The sequence below is a fragment of the Culex pipiens genome, chromosome 1 (assembly GCF_016801865.2).
Source record: "Culex pipiens pallens isolate TS chromosome 1, TS_CPP_V2, whole genome shotgun sequence".
Taxonomy (NCBI): domain Eukaryota; kingdom Metazoa; phylum Arthropoda; class Insecta; order Diptera; family Culicidae; genus Culex; species Culex pipiens.
In genome coordinates this window covers 6,756,010-6,777,899 of record NC_068937.1, presented here as the reverse complement: position 1 = coordinate 6,777,899, position 21,890 = coordinate 6,756,010, and the positions used below count along the sequence as shown (strand labels likewise).

General features: G+C 38.2%; 4 protein-coding genes across 9 annotated transcripts; 3 read left to right on the top strand and 1 right to left on the bottom strand.

The window, feature by feature from the left end:
• The first annotated feature begins 5,912 nt into the window (after positions 1–5,912).
• Positions 5,913–7,194, top strand: LOC120422051 (speckle-type POZ protein-like). The gene is made up of 2 exons (XM_039585383.2): positions 5,913–6,018; positions 6,100–7,194. The coding sequence occupies exon 2, from the start codon at positions 6,116–6,118 to the stop codon at positions 7,088–7,090; it is 975 nt and encodes a 324-aa protein (XP_039441317.1). The 5' UTR covers positions 5,913–6,018; positions 6,100–6,115; the 3' UTR covers positions 7,091–7,194.
• LOC120422049 (BTB/POZ domain-containing protein 9) lies at positions 7,084–9,895 on the bottom strand. Of its 6 annotated transcripts, none has more exons than XM_039585378.2 (3): positions 9,759–9,895; positions 7,499–9,319; positions 7,084–7,439 (listed from the first exon to the last, which is right to left on the bottom strand). In XM_039585378.2, exons 2-3 carry the CDS (start codon positions 9,194–9,196, stop codon positions 7,218–7,220), a joined length of 1,920 nt encoding a protein of 639 aa, XP_039441312.1. In that variant the 5' UTR covers positions 9,197–9,319; positions 9,759–9,895; the 3' UTR covers positions 7,084–7,217. The 6 variants fall into 6 exon arrangements, with proteins under 6 accessions (XP_039441312.1, XP_039441310.1, XP_039441313.1 ...); XM_039585376.2 differs by having other exon boundaries at positions 7,499–9,431; positions 9,759–9,894; XM_039585379.2 differs by having other exon boundaries at positions 7,499–9,301; positions 9,759–9,890.
• A 91-nt stretch (positions 9,896–9,986) lies between these two features.
• Positions 9,987–16,651, top strand: LOC128092266 (protein roadkill-like). Its single transcript, XM_039585382.2, has 3 exons — positions 9,987–10,011; positions 13,580–13,695; positions 15,597–16,651. Exons 2-3 carry the CDS (start codon positions 13,602–13,604, stop codon positions 16,589–16,591), a joined length of 1,089 nt encoding a protein of 362 aa, XP_039441316.1. The 5' UTR covers positions 9,987–10,011; positions 13,580–13,601; the 3' UTR covers positions 16,592–16,651.
• A 1,253-nt stretch (positions 16,652–17,904) lies between these two features.
• LOC120422050 (speckle-type POZ protein-like) lies at positions 17,905–19,606 on the top strand. The gene is made up of 2 exons (XM_039585381.2): positions 17,905–18,180; positions 18,511–19,606. Exons 1-2 carry the CDS (start codon positions 17,991–17,993, stop codon positions 19,455–19,457), a joined length of 1,137 nt encoding a protein of 378 aa, XP_039441315.1. The 5' UTR covers positions 17,905–17,990; the 3' UTR covers positions 19,458–19,606.
• Positions 19,607–21,890: the final 2,284 nt, after the last annotated feature.

Here is a 21,890-nt window from a genome sequence, read left to right as displayed (position 1 = left end):
GAGACGCGGGTTCGATTCCCGCCTTATCCACTGAGCTTCTATCGGATGGTGAAGTAAAACGTCGGTCCCGGTTTCTCCTGTCTCGTCAGAGGCGCTGGAGCAGAAATCCCACGTTAGAGGAAGGCCATGCCCCGGGGGGCGTAGTGCCAATAGTTTCGTTTTCAAATCAAAATTTCTTGGATTTACCTTACTGAGGAAAGGCTATAAAATCACTCGAAAAATTAACTTATTAATTTGACTTCGTAGACCCACCTTCACGTATACATATCGACTCAGAATCATGTTCTGAGCAAATGTCTGTGTGGATGTGTGTAGGTGGGTGGACAAAAAAAAAAATGTCACTCGATTATCTCCGGACTGGATGAACGGATTTTGACCGTATTAGTCTCATTCGATCCGTCTTGGGGTCCCATAGGTCTCTATTTAAACTCAGAAAGTTTAGTTAAGTACTTTAAAATTTATGCTAAAATAATGATTTTGGCATATGTCCGGAAGATTGCAAAAAGGGTAGTTTTTGTAAGAAAACAAATCATGTTATACATTTTCAGAAAGGTGACAAGACCTTTCCAATGAGCCCAAAACATCTGACAACCCTATCAAAAGTTATTAGCACTTAAGTGTTATTTATACACTTTTTGAAGGCCGGTTCTCAGATATTTTAATAAAAATGATGTCCGGGTCCATCATGCGACCCATCGTTAGTTAGATAATCGAAAGATCTTTCAAATGAGCCTAAAACATCAAGGATCTGACTACCCTATCAAAAGTTATTAGCACTTAAATGTTATTTATTATACACTTTTTGGAGGCCGGATTTCAGATATTGTGATAGAAATATTGTCTGAATCTTCCATGTGAACTATCGTTGGATAGGTTTTTTATCAGACCTTGCCGATAAGCCAGAAATATTGAAGGTCTGCGAATCCTATCAAAAGAAATAAGTAATAAAGTTGATTTTTTCAACAAGTTAAGAGGAAAATTGCTATTTTTACTGAATGTATTGACTTTATGAATATGAGGAAGGCACCAACCACCTAAAGGTGGATTAAGTAACGTTTTGCCTTCCTCACCTTACTGAGGAAAGGCTATAAAACTTGCTATAAAATCACTCGAAAAACGAAATTATTATTTAGACTTCCTAGACCTCAAATCAAATTCTGAGCAAATGTCTGTGTGTGTGGTGGGATGTTGATCAAAAAAATTTGCACTGGATTATCTCGGCACTGGCTGAACCGATTTGGACCGTTTTGGTCTCATTCGATCAGTCTTGGAGTCCAATAAGTCGCTATTGAAAATTATAAAGTTTAGTTAAGTACTTCAAAAGTTATGCTTAAAAAACGATTTTAACAAAAGTCCGGAAGATTTTAAAAAGGGTGGTTTTTGTAAGAAACCCCGTCATGTTATACATTTTTAGAAAGGTATTCGAAACCTTTCCAATGAGTTCAAGAAATTGCAGATCTGACAACCCTATCAAAAGTTATAAGCACTTAAGTGTTATTTATCCGGATCTATCATGCGACCTGTCGTTAGATAGGTAATCAAAAAACCTTTCCAACGAGTTCAAGAGATTGTAAATCTGGCAACCCTATCAAAAGTTATAAGCACCTAAGTGTTATTTATGAACTTTTTAGAGGCCGAATCTCATATATTTCGATGAAAACTTTGTCCGGATCTCTTGTGCGACTTGTCGTTGGATAGGTAATCAAAAGACCTTTCTAACGAGTTCAAGAGACTGCAGATCTGACAATCCTATCAAAAGTTATAAGCACTTAAGTGTTATTTATGAATCTCCGCCGGATCTCAGATAAAAACAAAAACGTTGTCCGGATCTATTTAGAACTTGTCGTTGGATAGGTAATTAAAAGACATTTTCAGCGAGTTCAAAAGATCGAAGATCTGATAACCCTATCAAAAGTTATAAGCACATAAGAGCCCTGAATTATGAAGATCTGACTACCCAATCTGATGGTATGAATAATGAACACTGAAAGGTCCGCCCTTTTGTATCTATTTTGGATAGCATTACGCTCTAAATGTGAGGAAGGCACCAACCACCTATAGGTGGATTAAGCAACGTTTTTTTTATTATTTTTAAGTGCTTAAATTGCCAGGGTTCGGTCCCAGTCGGTCTCGGTTGCATGTTTCGAGACGAGATTTTTTTGATCACGCCTTCCGCCGGATGGGGAAGTAAATGTTGGTCCCGGCCAAACCCTAAAATTAGATTATATTGATTCCAAAATTTTAAACATATTTGTTTTCGAATAGATCGCAAAATTTTACGAATGTTTAATTTTTTTTATATTGAAAATAGGACCACAGGCACTGTGGTACTGCAATCATTAATAATGACAAGAAAGAACTTGAGGCGTAATCTAACCATAAGTTCTTCCTGGATGCTTTCTTCGGACTGGCTGCGCTTGTGTTCGATTGGATTAGTCTAGATAATTGGTGAGAAATACCAGGTATTGGTATTCCGGGGAATGTTCATTCCGGATAACGTCCATTCTGGAAAACGTTCTTTCCGGGGAATGGGATTCCAGAAATTGTCATAGAATCAAGTTTCGGGCTGGGGATCTGGCTGAAATGAATTTACTAATAGGCAGCCTACTCAGAAATGTGTCAATTTTATTTACTCGTTTCTGAGTAGGTCTGCTGTTGACAAAAAAAATGAGTTTGAGTGCACTACACTACAACCATAAAAATGGTTATACACGCAAAACGGACTTTAGGTATAAATTCCTAATTTTTAGGTTTAATCGAACCTGACTGCAATAAGGTATTTTATTACTAATCGGCTATTAGTAATAAAATTACTAATAGCGTTTTAGTACGAGAATTCCTATATTTTAGGTATAATTGAAGAACCAAAATACCTAAATTTTAGGTATTTTCTGGAAAAGTGAGGGAACCAAAATTACTAATATTTAGGTATAATCCAAGATGGAGGACCATGATTATTCCTAATTTTTAGGTCTAAATACCTAAATTTGAGGTATTTTCAGAAAAATTTAGGGATCCAAAATTACTAATATTTAGGTATAATCCAAGATGGCGGACCATGATTATTCCTTATTTCTAGGCATAAATACCTAAATTTGAGGTATTTTCTGGAAAAGTGAGGGATCCAAAATTACTGATATTTAGGTATAATCCAAGATGGAGGACCATGATTATTCCTCATTTTTAGGTATAAATACCTAAATTTGAGGTATTTTCAGAAAAATTTAGGGATCCAAAATTACTGATATTTAGGTATAATCCAAGATGGCGGACCATGATTATTCCTCATTTTTAGGTATAAATACCTAAATTTGAGATATTTTCTAGAAAAGTGAGGGATCCAAAGTTACTGATATTCAGGTATAATCCAAGATGGCGGACCACGATTATTCCTAATTTTTAGGTATAAATACCTAAATTTGAGATATTTTCTGGAAAAGTGAGGGATCCAAAATTACTGATATTCAGGAATAATCCAAGATGGCGGACTACGATTATTCCTAATTTTTAGGTATTAATACCTAAATTTGAGATATTTTCTAGAAAAGTGAGGAATCCAAAATTACTGATATTCAGGTATAATCAAAGATGGCGGACCACGATTATTCCTTATTTCTAGGTATACATACCTAAATTTGAGATATTTTCTGGAAAAGTGAGGGATCCAAAATTACCGATATTCAGGAATAATCCAAGATGGCGGACTACGATTATTCCTAATTTTTAGGTATTAATACCTAAATTTGAGATATTTTCTAGAAAAGTGAGGAATCCAAAATTACTGATATTCAGGTATAATCAAAGATGGCGGACCACGATTATTCCTTATTTCTAGGTATACATACCTAAATTTGAGATATTTTCTGGAAAAGTGAGGGATCCAAAATTACCGATATTCAGGAATAATCCAAGATGGCGGACTACGATTATTCCTAATTTTTAGGCATTAATACCTAAATTTGAGATATTTTCTAGAAAAGTGAGGAATCCAAAATTACTGATATTCAGGTATAATCAAAGATGGCGGACCACGATTATTCCTTATTTCTAGGTATACATACCTAAATTTGAGATATTTTCTGGAAAAGTGAGGGATCCAAAATTACTGATATTCAGGTATAATCAAAGATGGCGGACTACGATTATTCCTAATTTTTAGGTATAAATACCTAAATTTGAGGTATTTTCAGGTTCAAAGATCAAATTAGGTTTTATCCAAGAGATATGCAGGCAGAAGAAAACAATGGTTCAATATCTTTATTTACAAAAAACACAACGATTTCATAAATTTTCTTACTTAAGGGTGCACAGCAACCAAAGAAGTTGTTGTCTTCTTATTCCAAATTTGTCAAACTTACGGACCCAATCCTGAAAGAATCTGATTGTCAAAATGGTCAAACTTTATTGTAAATAACTTTGAAGACTGTAATTTAGGGGATGAATAAAAAATCATATCGATAGTTCCCGTATTTTTGAAGATACTAAAATGTCTGTAACAGAAATCTGGGTGTAAAAGCGATGGTTGATGTGTACCGTTAAAAATAAATAGTTATATTTTCTTTCCTATGCAAATGCTTATTTTAATTTTTAGTGTTTTAATATATCTGATATTATTTTTTTTTTTTTAATTTTAGTTTTTTTTTATGTTTTAATTTGTTTATAGTTTTATATTTTAATATTTTAATATTTTAATATTTTAATATTTTAATATTTTAATATTTTAATATTTTTATATTTTTATATTTTTATATTTAAATATTTAAATATTTTAATATTTTAATATTTTAATATTTTAATATTTTAATATTTTAATATTTTAATATTTTATTATTTTAATATTTTAATATTTGAACTCTCTCTCCCTATCTCTCTCTTCTCTCCCCCTATATCTCTCTCTTCTCCCCCTCTCTCTCTCCTGCTTTATTTCTCTTCATCTCCCACTTTCTCTCTCCATCTCCTACTTTCTCTCTCCCTCTCCCACTTTCTCTATCTTCTCTTCTCTTCTCTCTTTCTCTCTCTCTCTCTTACACCTTCTCTCTACCTTTCCCACTTTCTCTCTCCCTCTCCCCCTTCCCTCCCTTTCCTACTTTCTTTCTCCCTCTCTCCCCCTCTCTATCCCACTTTCTCTCTTCACTCTCTCTTTCTCTCCCTCTACCCTCACTCTCTCACTCTCAGTCTCTCATACACACACGAGCACACACACACACACACGCACAGGCGCACACCCGCAAAGCCCAACCAAATCACAAAAACTCCAACTGGATACAATTTTTCATTCGCCTCCAGCATCTTTCCCGCAGGGTCGCACAACCCCTCCGGTGGGTCCGTTTATACTTACGAGCACTTCCGCAAACATCCGTCCTCCAGAGCACGAGAGGGAAGAGGCGGCCTTTTTAATCGCGCCGGGAGTTTGCCGGGAGTTGAAAGTTCCGTCCTCCTCCTCCTCTTCCTCAAGCACACGAGCCACACTTACTATAATTTAGAAGCTCCGGGTTCCGTTCACCTTGGCACGCAAAATCAGCTCCCGGCCGGTTCCCGGCACAAAACTTACCTTGCCACTTGCCACAATTCCGAAATTAACAGCAGCACCACGGAACACGACCTCACAACCGCGAAATTATTTTGACATTGACATTTCCAAACGCGAAACACAATTTTTGAACTAAAAAATTACTAAAATTTAGGAATTTTAAAGAAGTACTTCAGTGTTCTAAAAAAATACTAAATTTTAGGAAGAAAAAAATACTAATTTTTAGGTATAATTTGACAAGCTAGAACATAAGTTCAAAAAATACTAAAAATTAGGAATTTATACCTAATGTCCGTTTTGCGTGTATGGGTTGAACTGAAAAATTCGTATGAAAAGTGGGATTTGGAACTCAAAAAATCATGATTTTTGGTAAGGGTGTGTGCGTGAAAACCTGAAAATTTTCGAAACTTCAAACTTGACGAAAGTAATCGAAGCAATCGGTTCGATTGTGTGAGCTCCGTTCAACACGTGTTTTTATTTGCATAAATGTAAATTATTATAGAAAATCAGGAAAAAAAAACTTCCTAAACATAATTCGAAACAGAATCATATATTTTTTTACATTCCAGACGATTCCACATCAAAATGGAGGAAACCTTGTGCCGAACGATTGTCAAAACAAAAGACTACTACAACACGTGGATCATTGAGGATTTCCGTCGAGTTAAAAACGAGAAAATTCAATCATCCGAATTTTCCGGCACGACTGAAATTTCTGGCAAGCGGCTGACTTGGAGCTACGAGTACGCACCAGCATACGAGTCTGGCAATATATACTTGCTATCGAAGGAGCAAGGCATCAAGCAGAATTGTCAGATAATTATTGAGAATTTTCCAAGGCTTACGAGGGGAGCTGAATCCGGATTGCTTGGACAACCAAACAAATTGTTTGTTTGGGCGTTGCATTTCTGCGATATTGCTAAATCGCTATCGTCGGATGGCTCCCTCATGCTACGCTTCAAAGTGACATTTCTCACTCCTGTTTCGACACATTGTCTTGCCATGAAGCACACTCCACTGCCAGAACTTCCGCTGTCCAGTCTGGCGGATAACTTTGCCAAAATGCTTGTGACCAAACAGTTCACCGACCTGACCATCACCGTTGGTCAGCAACGCTTCCGTGCCCACAAGGCCATCCTGGTGGCCCGTAGCACGGTGTTCGCGGCCATGTTCCAGCACGACATGAAGGAGTCCCAGCGGAACGAGATCACCATTACGGATGTGGAGCCGAAGGTGTTCGAGGAGGTCCTGCGCTTCATCTACACGGACAAGGTCCAGGGACTGCCGCAGATGGCCCACGAACTGCTTGCGGCCGCCGACAAGTACGACCTGGCCAGGTTGAAGGTCATGTGCGAGATCCAGCTGTTTGAGGGCATCACGGCGGCAACAGCTACGAAGACGCTGCTCTTTGCTGACTTGCACCGAGCCAAGGAACTTAAGGCTAGGACGATCGAATTTCTTGCCCGCAATTTGAAGGCGGTTTCCAACTGGGAGGAGTTTCGCCGCGAAAACCCGGATTTGGTCGCGGAAATTATGAAGAAGGTGGCGAGCTGCAATTGACGGAATTCGTTCAACGTTGATTTATTTCTTCTTTTTCTGAATAAAAACAAAACTGTAATAAGCACTTCAGCAAAGCCATAAATAAATATAAATCTGTACACACACGCACGCACTTGTCAGTTCACTCCTAATCCACCAGTTCCCGCGTGCTCACGGTACTCTCGCGGCTGGTGCTCGGCTGGGGTTCGCCGGCGTCCGCCAGGGCGGAAGCCAACGCGACCGGAGCCGCCACGGTCGAGCCGGCCGCTCCGGACGCCTGCGCAACGGCCAACGCAATCGACAGCGTCTCGCCGGACTTGACGTACTTGGGATCCTGCGAGGGGCACTCGAAGTGGACGCAGTGGAAGATCTGTTGGGAGGAAGAGTTTTAGGGTTTGGATTTGTAAAAGTTCTAGAGTTGGGTCGTACCTCGTTGGCGGTGTTGTGCGTGCCGACGATCTTGATGTACACGACGACCTTCGGGTCGAAGGTAAAGTGCTGCCAGGACTTGAGCAGGTCGTTCCGCTTGTCCACGACCATGTCCCACTGTTTGAGGTTGGTCGACGTCTCGATGTAGAAGCTGTACGAGCGGTCGTCGCAGTCCCACAGCAGCAGCCGCAGCGAGTTGATCCAGTAGGGTTGGCCGAGCTGCACCAGGATGACTCCGCTGCCGAGCTGGTGGCACGTGTAGCCCGAGTCCCAGTCGTAGTTCTTGACGTCGCCGTTGAGCAGGACGTTCCGTGTGCGGCTGACGCCCTCGACGACGGTCGCGCTCTTGTCGACCGTGGCCACGTTGAAGTTGGGAGCCACGATTCCGTTGACGACGGGAACTACCTTTTCGGTGAACATGGCCTCGAGGGCGACCACGTGGAACACCTTGTTGACGGTGTTGTGCGTTCCGACCAGGCGAATGTAGCGAACGGCCCGCGAAGGGAAGTACAGATATTGCCACGACCGGCAGTAGTAATCCGAATGATCAACGACGCGTTCCCAGCTGGTTTGGTTGACGGAGACCTCCACGTAGTACGAGTAGGAACGCGTATCGCGGTCCCACAGCAACACCCGAACGTGGTTGATGATGAACATCTTGCCCAGCTCGACGATGATCCCTTGCGAGTCGCCGTTGTCGCTGATCGAGTGTCGCGTGTAGCCCTTCTCCATGTCGTAGGACAGCGTATCGCCGTCGAGCAAGGCCGACCGAAGTTCGCCCTGGATCGTCTTCGAGCTGAACTTGTTGCACGCGACGTTCTCCTCGGGCCACAGCGCTCCACGGTAGGGCAGCTGCGTCGAGGCCGTCTTTTCCGCGATCGCGTCCAGCAGATGGTCCGGATCGAGGATTCCCGACGGTCGAACCACGCCCAGCAGCTGCTCCAGTGTCATCAGCGAAAAGCGAACCTTGGATACGACGTTGTCGACGCTCCTCCCGTCTGCGTTGCACTTGCACCAGTCGTACACGGCCTGGAAGATCTGCACCTCAGGCGCGAAGAAGGAATCACGCAGCAGAAGGCTGCAGATCGAGTCCTCGGACAGCGTTCGGAACGTCTCGTGTTGCAGGATTTCACCAGCGTTACGGTCGAGAAACGAGTGACAAACGTTGGTCAGGCCTTCCAGTCCAAACAGCTTGGCCGCGTCCAAAATCGCACATACATTGTTCAGCGACAAAACCTGTCGCAGGTAGTCGGAAATGGCCATCTCCAGATCCGTAAACCCGTACTGGTTGGCCAACCCGAGCGTGTCCAAAATGTTCTCCTCCTTCATCTGCGAGAGCGACATGCTGCCGGAGTAGATGTACTTTAGCAAGGCTTTGAACGCCTTCAGCGGAATCTTCAGGTGAATCTCGTGCTGGGTCGACTCCGACAGGCCACCGTACAGCAGCGCCCGGAAGTACTCGCTGCGCGCGGCCAGAATAACCCGGTGCGCCGGCAGCTTCTCGTCCTCGACGATGAACGTCACGTCCGAGTAGTCGTACGACATGCACAGCTGGGCCATTTGCTCGCTGAACCGTCCGGTCAGTTCAATCTCCTCGCAGCCGGCGATTCCGGCCTTCGTCACCGATGATGCGTTACAGGCGGCGGTCAGGGCTGACAGGGGATGCGGTCCGGCCATCTTGTGACTCTGACTGCTCATGGTCGTCCTTCGGCCCCTCGTCGTCCTGCAGCACAGCGAACAGCACAACGCATCCAGCGGACGGTGCGACGAGGCAATCGCGGCGCCGGTCCTGGAACTTCACAGCTTTCTTTCCGGTTATGTCTACGGCAAAACTACTTTGACTTGTTTCCCCACCCTTGCTTTGTTGTTCTTCAGCTTCCCGATTTCCCTCTCCCAAAAATCTAGATTTCACGGAAAATTCCGTGTTCCAAATCTAAACAAATCGAGCTGTCACTTTACGCCCAAAACTCCCATCCAGAAACTACGCAACGCGTCCGTTCCAACCTAATCGAACAACACGCGTCACGCAACATCCGAACGCACCCCAAAGCGTCGTCATCTCCTTTCTCTTTTCGCAACCATCTGTGTGTGTGTATTTGTGTTTGTTTGCGAAAAGGTGGTGAAAAATCTCCCTTTCACCCGCACCTTTCTCCTCAAACTACCTCCCACACACACACACACAATGGCAGCAGGCGAAAAAGACGATGAGTCACTTTGGGGAGGAAGCGGTTTGGTCCGAAAGTGGCCACCTCCAACTTACCGAGCAGCGGGAACGGGACCTCGTGTGCCACCCGGAAGGCCGCTCTGGTTTTACGCGGTTTTCACCCCACGGTGCGGAAAAAGTTTGCGAAAAATAACCTGGCGGCCGCGGAGAAATTTTCGCAAACTGCGCGTTTCAAAACAAAAACGCAATTCTGAAGGGGCGAGCCCGCGGTGTGGTTTGACGTTTGTGGGCGCGCACTTGTTGTGAACGTGGATTGTTTTGATAATTTAATGTCGGAAGAACGGATTTAGGGGAAATATACCCATTCTAATCACTCTAAGCCGTTCGACCAATTCTCATCACTTTTCCGTTTTCCGCTTTTAAATCAACATTTTCAGATGTTTCAACAATGGAGAGTTGCTTGCTCACTTTTATTTGAGCTATATATTACTTTGGAACAGTCAAAAACACTTTATGAAAGCTGTAATTCATGATCAAAGTGCTGATAGGCCGATAATAGAAATGCAGGGTTGTTACGGACGGCGCGGATCGCGCGGATGGCGCGGATGGCGCGTATCGCGCGGATCTGGCGCGGATTTGCTGGCTAATTTTGTTCAGGCGCGGATTTCGCGCGGATAGCAATTTTCAGAAATAAAATAATTGAGAACGATAGAATTTCTTCAAGTTACAAAGGAAAATATTATAAGCAATTAAATAAATTCAATCTTTTTCTTTGAGTGCAAAAACATCAATTTCTATGAAGTTGTTAATGAAGAAAATTTTCTTCTGAAAATTATTCATTGTTTTTTTCTTAATACGAATCTTCAAAATAATCTTCAAGGAGCGTTAATTTTTCAAAATGTATTGAGATTTCTTATATAAATTTACATAACATTACAACTCATAATTTTTGTTAACATTTGCTTACCAGGTTTAAATATTTTTCTACAATTATTCACATGATACATTTAAATTTTATCTTCTGACTCATATTTTAAACTTTTTCCAAAGATTTAGACATAAGGATGTACTTAAATGATTCTTAGGGTATGTTCCGGATGGGATTTAACCCTTAGATTTTTTTTTTGATCGGTACAGGGTTCCAAAGTTTCCAAGGAATTTTTTAATATAGCATACAATAAATATTGAGTGAGCATATTAATTACAATTTCAAAATTACAAAATTCGAAAAATTACAGAATTTCAAAAAGCTTTAGATCTTTTTAGATTTTTTAAGTTTTTTCAATCTTAAATTTAAATTTTGAAATTTGTGGTATTAAAAATTGAAAGATTCTGTTGCCACTCTGATTTGGGTAGAATTGGTTCTACTCCCCCCGGGTGGCAGTGCGTGGCCGAATGGTTACGCTGTCCGCTTTGTAAGCGGATGATTCTGGGTTTGATTCCCATCTGCTGCAACCTTCCATCGGATGAGGAAGTAAAATGTCGGTTCCGGCCTTGGTTGTTAGGCCGTTAAGTCATTCCAGGTGTAGGAGTTGTCTCCATGCCATAAGTACAAACAACACACCAAACCAAGCCTACTCCGGTGGAATCACTGGCGGCGGTTGGACTCGCAATCCAAAGGTCGTCAGTTCAAACACTGGGGTGGAAGGTACCTTGGAGTAGAAAGAGGTTTGGGTGCTCTCCCCATTCAAGCCTTCGGAATCCTAGATTCGAGCAGAAACTTGCAATAGAGACCACAAAAGACCCGGGGTCGTTTTTTTGGTTCTACTCCCAATTATCAAAACATGACGAAATCCACTTAGCAATCTGCTAAAATCTCCGTCTAACATTGAAAATTTCAGAATTTACATATTCAATTAAACAAAAAAATAGAATTCATAAATTTAAATTGCCAAATCTTGCAGACTCAAAAACGCAAAAAGAAATATGAATTCTCACATTGAAAAATTACAAACATTAACATGGATTTTTTAAGTTCTTAATTTTTTAATTTTTTAAGAAAGTTCTTAAGTTATTAATTTATAAAATTATTTAATTATTTATTTATTTAAAAATTAAATTATTTAGTTATTAAATTAAAAAAATTATTAAATTATTAAATTATTAAATTATTAAATTATTAAATTATTAAATTATTAAATTATTAAATTATTAAATTATTAAATTATTAAATTATTAAATTATTAAATTATTAAATTATTAAATTATTAAATTATTAAATTATTAAATTATTAAATTATTAAATTATTAAATTATTAAATTATTAAATTATTAAATTATTAAATTATTAAATTATTAAATTATTAAATTATTAAATTATTAAATTATTAAATTATTAAATTATTAAATTATTAAATTATTAAATTATTAAATTATTAAATTATTAAATTATTAAATTATTAAATTATTAAATTATTAAATTATTAAATTATTAAATTATTAAATTATTAAATTATTAAATTATTAAATTATTAAATTATTAAATTATTAAATTATTAAATTATTAAATTATTAAATGATTAAATTATTAAATTATTAAATTATTAAATTATTAAATTATTAAATTATTAAATTATTAAATTATTAAATTATTAAATTATTAAATTATTAAATTATTAAATTATTAAATTATTAAATTATTAAATTATTTAATTATTAAATTATTAAATTATTAAATTATTAAATTATTAAATTATTAAATTATTAAATTATTAAATTATTAAATTATTAAATTATTAAATTATTAAATTATTAAATTATTAAATTATTAAATTATTAAATTAATAAATTATTAAATTATTAAATTATTAAATTATTAAATTATTAAATTATTAAATTATTAAATTATAAAATTATTAAATTATTAAATTATTAAATTATTAAATTATTAAATTATTAAATTATTAAATTATTAAATTATTAAATTATTAAATTATTAAATTATTTAATTATTAAATTATTAAATTATTAAATTATTAAATTATTAAATTATTAAATTATTAAATTATTAAATAATTAAATTATTAAATTATTAAATTATTAAATTATTAAATTATTAAATTATTAAATTATTAAATTATTAAATTATTAAATTATTAAATTATTAAATTATTAAATTATTAAATTATTAAATTATTAAATTATTAAATTATTAAATTATTAAATTATTAAATTATTAAATTATTAAATTATTAAATTATTTAATTATTAAATTATTTAATTATTTAATTATTAAATTATTAAATTATTAAATTATTGAATTATTAAATTATTAAATTATTAAATTATTAAATTATTAAATTATTAAATTATTAAATTATTAAATTATTAAATTATTAAATTATTTAATTATTTAGTTATTTAGTTATTAAATTATTAAGTTATTTTATTATTTGATTATTAAATTATTAAATTATTAAATAATTGTTTTTTTGCCATTTTCTTAGTTCGAATCATTTTCGGAGTCATATTTTAGTTCAGAGAAAGTTTAAGAAGAAAATTTGGTGAAAATTATCAAGTCCCTATATTTTATTATTTGGTAATTTATTTTAGGGTTTTAATTTTTTTTAATTTTTGTATTTAATTTTTTTCCTAAATTTGTTTTTAAAGCAACGATATTTAAAGTGTTACAAAAAATTGCTAATATTGTTTCAGAAATGGCAGAAAAGATTCCACTTGGTGCAGGTGGGATATGAATCCACAACTGATCAACGGATCAGTAATGCTTTCTGTATTATTCTTTTTTCGTTTAAAATTTTATTCATTATGTTACTCTCTTCTATGTTTGTCGCGATTTTTTTATATGGCGCGGATTTCGCGCGGATTGGGTTTTGGGGTCGGCGCGGATCTGGCGCGGATTTTTCTTTGACTTTTTCGTAACAACCCTGAATAGGCTGAGAAAGGGTGTAGTTCCCCTATGTGATTTAATTTTTGTTAGAAATGACTGCCCCATTTTTTCATTTTCTTGAATTGTCTGCTTACAGTGCTGCTTTTGTTTATTTTGGATACAAGCTTGTAAAAATATTCTTGAGTGGTAAGATTTAAGATAATATGCGATATTATGTCTATTCCGGTACTTGCAGAATCATTGTAGGATATCTGCAGCCTTTGTCTTAAAGTTCTTTCTGCGGTGTCATTCCAATATTTCCGTATGCCTTGGCGTGGCATCTTAGGTACTTGAATCTTTCGTCCCAAGCAGAGATGATGTCTGCAACGCAACAGTTTTCAGTTGCGTGGAAGCAGCAACATGCCGTGCAAAACTACCTAAGCTTACCGATAGCCCCTGGAGGATTTAGTGTCGATTAGACTTTTAGTCGATTAGTCGATTCCGTTGATAATTTTATTGCTAACTGAAGGAGTTCTTTCCTTGTGCAAATTGCCAGGACCAAGGCCAGGACGCTATCCGGAATACCGAAATGATTTGGGGCACTGGGGTTGGGACTAGGGTTGGGATCAATTTGGTAGGATATTGTAAATCTAGAGTTTTGCCTTCCTCACTGAGGTAAGGCTATAATCTTGCTCAAAAAATGAACTTTGTATAAAAACGTCGTAGACCCACTTTCATGTAAATATACATATCGACTCAGAATCGAAAATTGAACAAATGTCTGTGTGTATGTGTGACCAACAAACTAGCTCATGTTTCTCGGCACTGGCTGAACAGATTTGACCCGAACCTGTTGCATTCGACTTGGTTTAGGGTCCCATAGATCGAGTTTTATACACATTGAAGTTTCGCTAAGTAGTTCAAAAGTTATGTATAAAAATGTGTTTCCACATATATCCGGATCTCACTTTAATGTATGTAAACTATGTCCGGGTCCATCATCCGACCCATCGTTGGTTAGGTTATCAAAAGACCTTTCCAACGAGTCCAAAACATTGTCGATCTGGCAACCCTGTCTCGAGATATGGCTACTTAAGTGATATTGATGTACTTTTTCGAAGCCGGATCTCACATAAATGTATGTAAACTAAGTCTGGGTCCATCATCCGACCCATCGTTGGTTAGATTATCAAAAGACCTTTCCAACGAGTCCAAAACATCGCAGATCTGGCAACCCTTTCTCGAGATATGAACACTTAAGTGATATTGATGTACTTTTTGGAAGCCGGATCTCACTTAAATGTATGTAAACTATGTCCGGATCCATCATCCAACCCATCGTTGGTTAGGTTATCAAAAGACCTTTCCAACGAGTCCAAAACATCGCAGATCTGGCAACCCTTTCTCGAGATATGAACACTTAAGTGATATTGATGTACTTTTTGGAAGCCGGATCTCACTTAAATGTATGTAAACTATGTCCGGATCCATCATCCAACCCATCGTTGGTTGGATTATCAAAAGACCTTTCCAACGAGTCTATAACATTGATGATCTGATATTTATGTACTTTAATTATTCCGGATCTAAAAAATAGATGAAATTTGTGTACAACCCAATCATATCAGCCATTGTTGATAATGAGTGAGGAAGGCTCCAACCCCATAGGTGGATTAAGTTAGTTTTTTTTTAAAGGTCCTATAAGCTGTTGTCTAATGTTTATAGGACCTATTAAAAAAAAAATCTGGAAACGTCAACCCAAGGTTCTCCTGGGGGACATTTACCGAACCATACGATTTGGGGCAATATGGGTATCAATATTCATGGTTTTTGATACTGGTAATAAAAATGGCTGTTTTGACAGTATTGACCATAGACTGGACTAGTTGTATTGTTGAAATGATTTTTTTTTTGTCAAAAATCATTCGCGGTAAATACTTTTTTACCACAGCTTTTTGGGTGACCAAATGCTGAATTGGTAGATTTTTGACCAACGACGATGCCAACGAATTATTTCAAGAAAATCTATCACGGATCTACTACAATTAGTTTAAAGTCTGTGTCTTAGCCTTTAGTTCTGGATAACATTGTTTTTTTTTTTTTTTCAGATGAACAAACTTGCCGTACCGTTCAAAAATCAAAAACATACACAAATACATGGACAATCAGAAAATTTGACACAATTAGGGATAGCAGTTTGAAATCGGTTGTATTTTCCGGAACAACCTGCGATGGTGAATATGTGGCATGGAGTTACATGCTGAATCCGGGCTATAACAATGGACATTGGGCATCAATTAAAATACAATGCGAGTCTGAAAATAAAGCCCAAGACGTTGAGATTACGATTGACGGAAAAACAGAAAAGTTTTTCGGTGCCATCTCGAAGGGAACATTCCAGTTTCCACGCTCTAAACTTTTGGAGCTCTGTTCTTACTGGACCGGTTCACTGACGCTCCGTTTCAAGGTCACGTTTACCAAGAATGTTCTCGAAGGATGCTCGTACGAGAAGTCGATCTCCTTCAAGGAACCTCCACAGTCCACTTTGGCCAAGGACTACGCCGATCTACTGTCGAGCAACCAGTGCACTGACATCACGATAATTGTTGGCCAGCGCACATTCCACGCCCACAAAGTCGTGTTCATTGCCCGCAGCAAGGTGTTTGCGGCCATGTTCCAGCACGACATGCAGGAGGCCCAGCAGAACCAGATAACCATTCCCGACATGGACGCGGACGTGTTTGAAGAGGTGCTTCGCTACATTTACACGGACAGTGTTGAACGTCTGCCCGGGATGGCGTACGAGCTGCTGGAGGCCGCCGAAAAGTACGATCTGACCCGGTTGAAGGTCCTCTGCGAGATCGAACTGCTCGCCGGAATTACGGCGAAATCCGCCACCAAAACGTTGGAGTTTGCCGATTTGTACCGGGCGGACGAGCTGAAGGCGCGGACGCTTCAATTTATCGCTAGGAATCTGAGCGAGATTCCCAACTGGAAAGAGTTTTGCAGCGCCAAGCCGGACTTAGTGGCTGAAGTATTGGACGAAATTGCCAGAGGGAACCACCCTAAGGCACTTAAAGTGAACATAAAGGAAATTGACTGATGCACGAAGGAATTGGCGTTACTTTTCTACGAATAAAAGATAATTTCATTGCAATTTGAACCGAACAAATTAAAAAAATAGAAAGAAATCCGAGCTTGCAGCTCTATTTTTTGTTATTAAGTTTGGTTTGGTATCCCCTCTTGGTTGCCCAAACGAATGCGGCAACTGCACGAACGAACTATTTTGCAAATTCCACTATTTAACAAAACCCGCAGTGTTAAAAGGTAGCTGAGAAGGCCAGCTATTATTTTACATTTCGATTTTTGTGAAAAAGTAACGGAATTTGCCAAATAGTTTCAGCTGTCAAAATGCTTATCCACCCTTTTCTTGTGTTGCTCTACACGTACTTCAAAATCACTCAGTTCTAGTTAGAACCGAACCGAACCGAAAATCCAGCGAAAGCTCAACGCTGCTTTTTGATGGTGAGAGATTTGACAGCTCCCATACTAAATGTCTCGATTATCATACTTTTTGTTAATTTTCTTTTAAAATAAAATATTCAACTATGAAAGCTATATATTTTTGGTGCCCAAAATTCCTGCTGAATCGAATGGTGTATTTATCTCGACATTTTGTCAATCAATCAATACTTTTATCGTAAATTATCATTTTATTGCGTAAAAATTGAGTTTTCCTGAGCTCCATATTCAAATACATGGAAGCTGTCATTTCTAACACCATTGGCCACCTAGCGGCCATTTCAAACTGGATTCGTCTATACTCGGAATGACGTTTACGTATTCCGTTTCAAACGCAACAACCGGTACTTACACTGAATCGGTTGTTGGGTTTGAAAAAGAATACGATTCGAATTGAATTGGGTCCTAAAATGAAGCTTAGATTGCTGATATTATTGTTTACAGCGCTAAAGCTTATTTTTCTGAGTACAATGACCCTTTGTATGACTACATAGAGTTTAAAATGGATTTTTAAATCAATTTTGAAAAATTAACCTCGTGGTCCTTCTTGACAGAAAAGCTGCTACTTGACAGCTCATTCCAAGGGGACCATAGTTGATCCATCGAAAAAATGTTGTCTTGTCAAAAAAAAAATTGCATTAAAATGAAAAAAAGTGATAAGAAATGGTTTTTAATCGTGTTTTTTACCGTTGTACATAAAAATTGACTTAGGGCTTTAGTACCCAATTTGAAAAAAAAAAATCACCTATATTTTCATGCAACTTTGTGGTGAAAACTATTTTGAGTGTAAATCAAACGACGAAATGATTCTGAAGGGCGATGTTTCGATACGTGCACGTGTGTGGGTTTGTGTCTTTTTGGAGGTAGAATTTTGTGCGTTACGTTATTCATGCACGAATCCTGTTCTAGCTAACCTCGTTGAAACCGTTTAATCTTATACGTTGCACTTGTTATTGCTTTATTTTATTCGCGTAATACCAATGGGAAATTCTTACGGTTATGGTTATTCTACAAGATTGATGCTACCGTGGGAGCGACCAATCGTACATCCGTTAGTAAGCTCAAATGGATTCAGTTCATTTCGTACAATAAAGTGGACAGGTGGAGTGGCTTGCTGTGCCGGGATTTTGTTTATTTGCTACAAAATCATACGTCCAAGGTTCCTAAAGGGTAAGGTTGAAAGGATCAGTTCTAGGGGATGTATCCAGGTTTTTAAGCGAAGATGGCGTTCGAATGTTGAACGTCCGAAATGTCAAAATCGCGCAGTAGCACCAACATTAGAAAAAAAATGTGGCTTTCATGCCATGGCACACTTTTTTCGTAATTTTGGTACCACTGCGTGATTTTGACATTTCGGGCGTTCACAATTCGAACGCCATTTTCGCTTAAAAAGCTGGATAAATCCGAAAAACAATGATAATTTTGTAAAACATTATTTTGTTTCAATTCCTCATCACACTCTAGGTACTAACAATATTTTTTCTGAAATATTTTTTTCAGCTGAACCTGAGCAAGCTTGTCGCACCATTCAAAAATCGAAAACCTACATAAACAAATGGACAATCGAAAAATTCGTCACTATTCAAGATGCAAGCATTAAATCGATCGTATTTTCCGGCACAAACTGCGATGGCGACCTCGTGACTTGGAGCTACTTTGTAGAACCGGATAAGGAAAATTATGTTAAGGTGTGGTATCAAATCGAGACTGGAGAACGGGATATCGTTGCTGGAATTGAACTTATCGGGCCGATGATAGCTTTTAGATGGTGCATTAATGGTCAAGCCATATTCACGTTCGATCACTCCACCGTTTTCCAAAACCTTTCCAATGATGGATCGCTAGCTCTAGCATTCAAAGTTTCATTCAGCAAAAATGTCTTGAAAGGTGATTCGTCTTACAATGTCATCCACGCACCAAAAGTGCCTCCATCCGAATTGGCGGAAAGCTTTGGAAAGTTGCTGTCGAGCAGCCAGCTGTCCGACATCACGGTAAAAGTTGGCCGGCGCACATTCCATGCTCACAAAGCCATTCTGGTGGCCCGAAGTACGGTGTTTGCGGCCATGTTCCAGCACGACATGCGGGAGGCCCAACGGAACGAGATCGTCATCCCCAACATGGACCCGCAGGTCTTTGAGGAGGTGCTTCGCTTTATTTACACGGACAAGGTCGAAGGATTGCCGCAGATGGCGTACGAGCTGCTAGAGGTCGCCGACAAGTACGACCTGGCCAGGTTGAAGGTGATCTGTGAGAACGAGCTGCTCACCGGAATTACGGTGAATGCCGCCACCAAAACGTTGGAGTTTGCCGATTTGTACCGGGCCGAGAAGCTGAAGGCGAAGACGCTTCACTTTCTCAACCGCAATTTGAGGCAGATTCCAAACTGGGAGGAATTTTGCAGCGCCAGACCGGATTTGGTGGCCGAAATCTTGGCCACACCCGAATGAAGCTCGATTTTATTCCGCCGTTTACGCTCTAGAATCAGTTAATTTCTGATGCATTTTCGAATGCTGATATTTGATTTGTCTTTTAAAGCTTGATTTGATCAATGATAATAACGTTTTGAACTGAATAAAAATAAAACATGGAATCGTTCGTTTTTGTTATGACGTAAGGGAAATCTACCCATTTTAAGCCTAATAAGCGCCGTGTTTGAATGATGCTGGATAATCTGGAGTGTTCCTTGAAATTTACCAAAACCAAGTACACCAACGAGTAGAGTAACTTTTTGTGAACATTTCTGTTTATTTTCACTTTTATTAAAAGGTATGCTATTTTTTTTCACAAGCATTTAAAAAAATATATTTCCCAATTGCATTCTAATCAGTCGAGTGCATTGGGCCATGCCCATTTTCCTATTTTCAGCACGCAGAAAAATAAGGCATATTTGAATCAACAAAACGTTTTGATGATTTGAAAATCATGATTTTTGTTGAAGCAACGCTAAACGTCAAAGCAGCTTTTTCAAAACAACAAAAGACTTTTGTGGAATTGAGAAAATCAAGGTTTGTTTCAACGCAAAATCGGCGTTGATTATATTCAACAAACATTTTGTTGATTCAAACCTCGTACAGGTTGATTCTACAAAACATTTTTCTGCGTGAGCTTAATTCTTTTTTCTTCCAGCGCTCTTTTGTATCTGCTTAGTGCTGCCAAAATTGATGACATTTTAGGCGAACACCCACGAAAAGTAGCATTTATAGAGAAAATTTCCTGGCATCACTGGCTCACTCCAACAGGCGCTGCTGGTGGTGTTGGTGGCCACCCTTTGTTCTTTATTTGCCTTCGCTTCTCGCTCGGTTTTCTTCAGCCTTCGATTGGAATTGGTCGTCAAAATTCAAACGTCAAAAGATTTGGCGCGTTTGTTTTTTTGATGGCGCTTGCTAATTATTTACATGTTTCGGGATTATTTTTCAAGTGCATGAGTAACTAACTAATGTGCAAAAGAACATGTTGCCGGTGGTTGGAAGCAATTTCATATCTTAGCACTTTGAAAACGTTAGCGCAAGTGAAAAGATATTGACAAAATGATGAGAAATGGTCTCGCAAAATAGAAATTATGATCAATTCAGCTGGATTAAAAGTGCATTCAATTTGGTCTTTTTGGCCAGTAAGTGGCATACTTGGTGGCATACATTTGCGTGCTTACTCGAGGCGGTGCTGTTGCTGGTAAGTTTATAGCCTTATTAGTATTTTTGGAGCTTTAATCAAGCATCAAACTCTTCATATGACGAAGATAGGTGTTCGATTAGAAAGGGTATATTTCCCCTACAAAATTTCATGTTTTGTCCAAAAACCTCACCCAAAATAATACAGTTTGAGATTGAGTCCCCATTAGACGAAAACTGAGTGATTTTGAAATCATGATTTTCTGAGTTCAATATCACTTTTTCATATGATTTGTTGAGTTCAGTTGATACAACCATAAAAATGGTTACATGGGTTGAACTGAAAAATTCGTATGAAAAGTGGGATATTGAACTCTGCAGAGTTTTCATCAAAATCATGAGTACTTTTGTTTATTTGATTTGGTTAACCGCGGTGGATTTTCTTGAAATAATTCGAACTGTCAAAAATCCACCAAAGAATCTACACTCAAAATCAGAAGTACCCTTCAAAAAGGGTTTTATCTACCCTTTATCTGTCATCCCAAAGAAAAAAAAACCCTTTTTGAGGGTTACTTCCACCCTTTTTTCAAGTTTACCGGTAGTAACCCTTTGCAAAAGGGTGACGACGGGTGAACTTGAAAAAAAGGGTGAAAGTAACCCTCAAAAAGGGTTTTTTTTCTTTGGGATGACAGATAAAGGGTAGATAAAACCCTTTTTGAAGGGTACTTCTGATTTTGAGTGTACCGGTGGTTACTTTTCTACCACAGTTTTTTGTGTGATCAATGTGGTAGATGCTTTGGTGGATTTTTGACAGTTCGAATTATTTTAAGAAAATCCACCGCGGTTAACCGCAATCAAATTAACAATAGTACTATGATTTTTGGTTACGGTGATTTCGACAAAACCAAACATTTTCAGGACCGCGGAATAACATTGCAAGAAAATTGTGTTAACATTACCCAGTTCATGCCTGACGTTTTTCGATTTCGACAAATATGGATGGTTTTGGTTGCGCGTGTAACCATTCTCCACCGCAAACAACCCCTCGTTCACGCCAAATTTTTGCTTCACGCGCATTTGACGTTCCGTCCCCGTCACATAAATCTTCTCACTGTCGGCCCGATTTTCACCACCTATCAGCCCGATGTTGGCCACTCTTCCGCCGTCAGGGTAAATCTGCGCGCTAACCTTCCTCGCTGCACCCACCTTGACACTCGCCTTTCTCAAAAGTCGTTTTTGCTGGGCTGTCATGCACAGGTCTGCTGACAGCAG